The sequence below is a fragment of the Tenebrio molitor genome, chromosome 7 (assembly GCF_963966145.1).
Source record: "Tenebrio molitor chromosome 7, icTenMoli1.1, whole genome shotgun sequence".
In the NCBI taxonomy this organism is placed as follows: Eukaryota; Metazoa; Arthropoda; class Insecta; order Coleoptera; family Tenebrionidae; genus Tenebrio; species Tenebrio molitor.
This window is the reverse complement of record NC_091052.1, coordinates 21,958,130-21,961,380: the sequence shown is the minus strand read 5'-3', so window position 1 is coordinate 21,961,380 and position 3,251 is coordinate 21,958,130. Positions and strand designations below refer to the sequence as shown.

At 46.8% G+C, this 3,251-nt stretch overlaps 1 protein-coding gene and 1 long non-coding RNA gene across 2 annotated transcripts; one reads left to right on the top strand and one right to left on the bottom strand.

Moving 5' to 3' along the window:
- Positions 1-338: 338 nt before the first annotated feature.
- Positions 339-1,492, bottom strand: LOC138135265 (uncharacterized). Its single transcript, XR_011160905.1, has 2 exons — positions 1,009-1,492; positions 339-884 (listed from the first exon to the last, which is right to left on the bottom strand). It is a non-coding gene; the product is annotated as an uncharacterized lncRNA (long non-coding RNA).
- A 289-nt stretch (positions 1,493-1,781) lies between these two features.
- LOC138134954 (uncharacterized) lies at positions 1,782-3,001 on the top strand. The gene is made up of 3 exons (XM_069053561.1): positions 1,782-1,815; positions 1,887-2,409; positions 2,588-3,001. Exons 1-3 carry the CDS (start codon positions 1,782-1,784, stop codon positions 2,763-2,765), a joined length of 735 nt encoding a protein of 244 aa, XP_068909662.1. The 3' UTR covers positions 2,766-3,001.
- Positions 3,002-3,251: the final 250 nt, after the last annotated feature.

Here is a 3,251-nt window from a genome sequence, read left to right as displayed (position 1 = left end):
GATGGCCTTGCACATAATCAAGGCCATCTGAATCAAAAAGCTACGCTTATAAGGCCGTTTCAATGTACATAATAATTGTTTCTGCAGAGTGGCCATAAAACAAAAGAAGGCAGAACCTTATTGCGCGCCCTCGGTGGCCGATTAACGAATCAAAGCTACAATATTAGCGGCAATTTAAAATATTACCCTTCTATTTTACATGAAATGGTAAAAGCGTGTTTCATTTGTGGGGCAAAAGATGTTCGCTTATTTGAAATTCGCAGCAATATGAAACAAAGACGAAAATGGTTCGAAGCTTTTGAAACGTTTTGCGGGAAGCAAATTTATGGAGACAATGATAAGCACAACCTTTTAATTTGTATTTGTAATATAAAAGACTACAAAAATTACGGATTACTCAGAAATTTGTGAGCAGCATTTTCAACAAGACTTTATAATTACAAACCCCAAAAGACGACGCTTATGTAAAGATGCTGTTCCTTGTCCTTCTATTTTTGTAAGTATCTATAATTAAAAAAGGGTTGTGGTGTTTATTGCTACATGAAATATACATAGAAGCGAAGTCAACCACGAAATATGAGAAAACTTCCTCTTGTCATTTTTCGACCTCCAGTTATTAATTACTGTCATCTTATTAATGTTTTTGTTTTTTAGACTGCCCACTGAAACTCCGGTTGAAATTTCTGTACCCCAAAATCCTGTAAAGTCTTTCATCATTCCAACTGTTCCAATGACGTCCAAATGAATTCAAGTAAATAGTATTTCTGCGGAGTATATGCCACCAAATGGTTGAGATAATGGGCCCTCATTTGCTAGAAATTCCAATACTTTCATTTTGTCTGGTACATAAAAATCAGATCTGCGAGCTGATAATAACCGCAACGCTGACACCAGTTTTAGATAATACAAATTTGTCAAGAAAAAACAGATTTATTAAAGGAGAAATGTGCAATCCAGAACAAACTCCTTTGCAGAAAAATATTAAAGTTATAAATTGTTTTAACCTACCTTGTGTTATGATTTCATGTTTTTTTTGCAATTCTAATTTATTAGTATTTTGCTAGTCCAGAATGTATCCAAAATAAGCTCGGATCTTGGATATTTTATTGCATTCATGTTTTAATTGACGTTTTAAGCACTTAACCTCAAAGTAAAAAGTCTCAATCGATTGCGTTCGAAATCGGTAGATGGAGCGCAAAAAGGTTCTGCCGCCCGAAATGTCACAGAAACAAAGTTTATATGGAAAACTCGAAAATTGAAACGGCCTTATAAGCGTAGCTTTTTGATTCAGATGGCCTTGCACATAATTACCTTGTGGCGACCTCTATCGACGCACCACAACACGTACGTGTCGACACTAGGGGGAGCCAAACCGAAGGGATAAAAGACGCCGCATCCCTTAGACTCGCTCTCTCGCCGATCAACTTCAACCATGGCACCACCAACCACGCCGTTCACCATTTTGTTATTCACCCATTCATTGTTATCGTTATTTGTTATTGTTGTTACATTAAACTCAAATCACGCATCAAGCCGCCTCATTCATTCCGGACCAACAAAGTACTCCACAATTGGTGACCCCGACGATCCGGAAGACCACGAGGCAACAACTTCCACCCCCGACGATCCGGAAGACCACGAGGCAAGCAACACGACAACTTGTGATCCCCGACGTTCCGCAAGATCACGAGGCAGCAACTCCACAAACTTCTGACCCCCGACGATCCGGAGCAAACAATCAGCACCACGTGCACCCCACAAGTTGAGTACAACATCAGACAATGGCACCGGTCGGCGAAGAGCAAACCAACACGTGCGACCGCTGGAGACGGCTTCCACTCGACCACGAGCCCTCATCGTGGCAGTGAACCCCACGTTTCGGTGAGTCGGAAGTGGAGTACCCGGGTCACCGAATCTCAACAAGCAGGATGCAAGCCTCCACCAGACAAATCGCTACGACCACCACAGCGACGGGAACGACATCGTCGACCTCACCGACCATCGTACCCACCGCTCATCACAAACGGCAGAGCACGCGCTCGCCACCACAATCAGCACGAGCCACGCGCTCGCCATCACAAACGGCTCGAGCAACGCGCTCGCCAGCACATTCAGCACGAGCAACGCGCTCGCCAACACATTCAACACGAGCAACGCGCTCGCCAACACATGCAGCACGAGCAACGCGCTCGCCATCACAAACGGCACGAGCAACGCGCTCGCCAACACATTTGGCACGAGCCACGTGCTAACCAAACCAAGCAACCATCGCCTCGGCACATCAACTGCAACCCACATGGACGCCGACATCAAGCTGTGTCTACGACCGCGAGCACCACGCTGTGTACACCGCGACCAGACACCTTCATCTTCCCCGCACGCTGGAATCCAGTCCATCGCAGACGCCAGGTACAAACGCACCAAACTCTGAGAACGCTCCCGCCGACGCCGTGTCATGCTCCGGAAGCATCTCCTTGGCCATCGACTTTCGCGCCCGCAACATCGAGCAAGAAGCCGACGACCGAGTCATCGCCAACGTCAACACAACCTCATCCACGCATTCGCGCCATTACTAAGTTTGTTTCAGATCGCTTCGTATGGCCGAATCACAGCAACATCGACGCAACCTCCGTCGCATCAACCTTGGCAGCTCGCTGCATCTCCAGGTTCGGCACGTCCCTCCGTCTCGCAACAAGCAGGGCCTGAACCACATCGCACACGCGGGTTCGGCACGTCCCTCCGCTTCGTCAACAACCAGGGCCTGAACCACTTCGCACACGCCTGCCAACGAAATCATCAATCTGCTTTCGTGACTGCGTCCCCTCACAATGCAGCCGTCGCGACGCTCAACTCCACATCTTCGAGAGAACGCAGCCACTGAGGGGGGAGTACTGTGGTGACCTCTATCGACGCACCACAACACGTACGTGTCGACACTAGGGGGAGCCAAACCGAAGGGATAAAAGACGCCGCATCCCTTAGACTCGCTCTCTCGCCGATCAACTTCAACCATGGCACCACCAACCACGCCGTTCACCATTTTGTTATTCACCCATTCATTGTTATCGTTATTTGTTATTGTTGTTACATTAAACTCAAATCACGCATCAAGCCGCCTCATTCATTCCGGACCAACAAAGTACTCCACAACCTTGACTTGGTCACCTGATATACTTTGACTGAAGTAAAGTTGCAATACGAGAATTAGAAAAATCTTTCAGTGATGATTGACTGACAGCTAACAATGACAA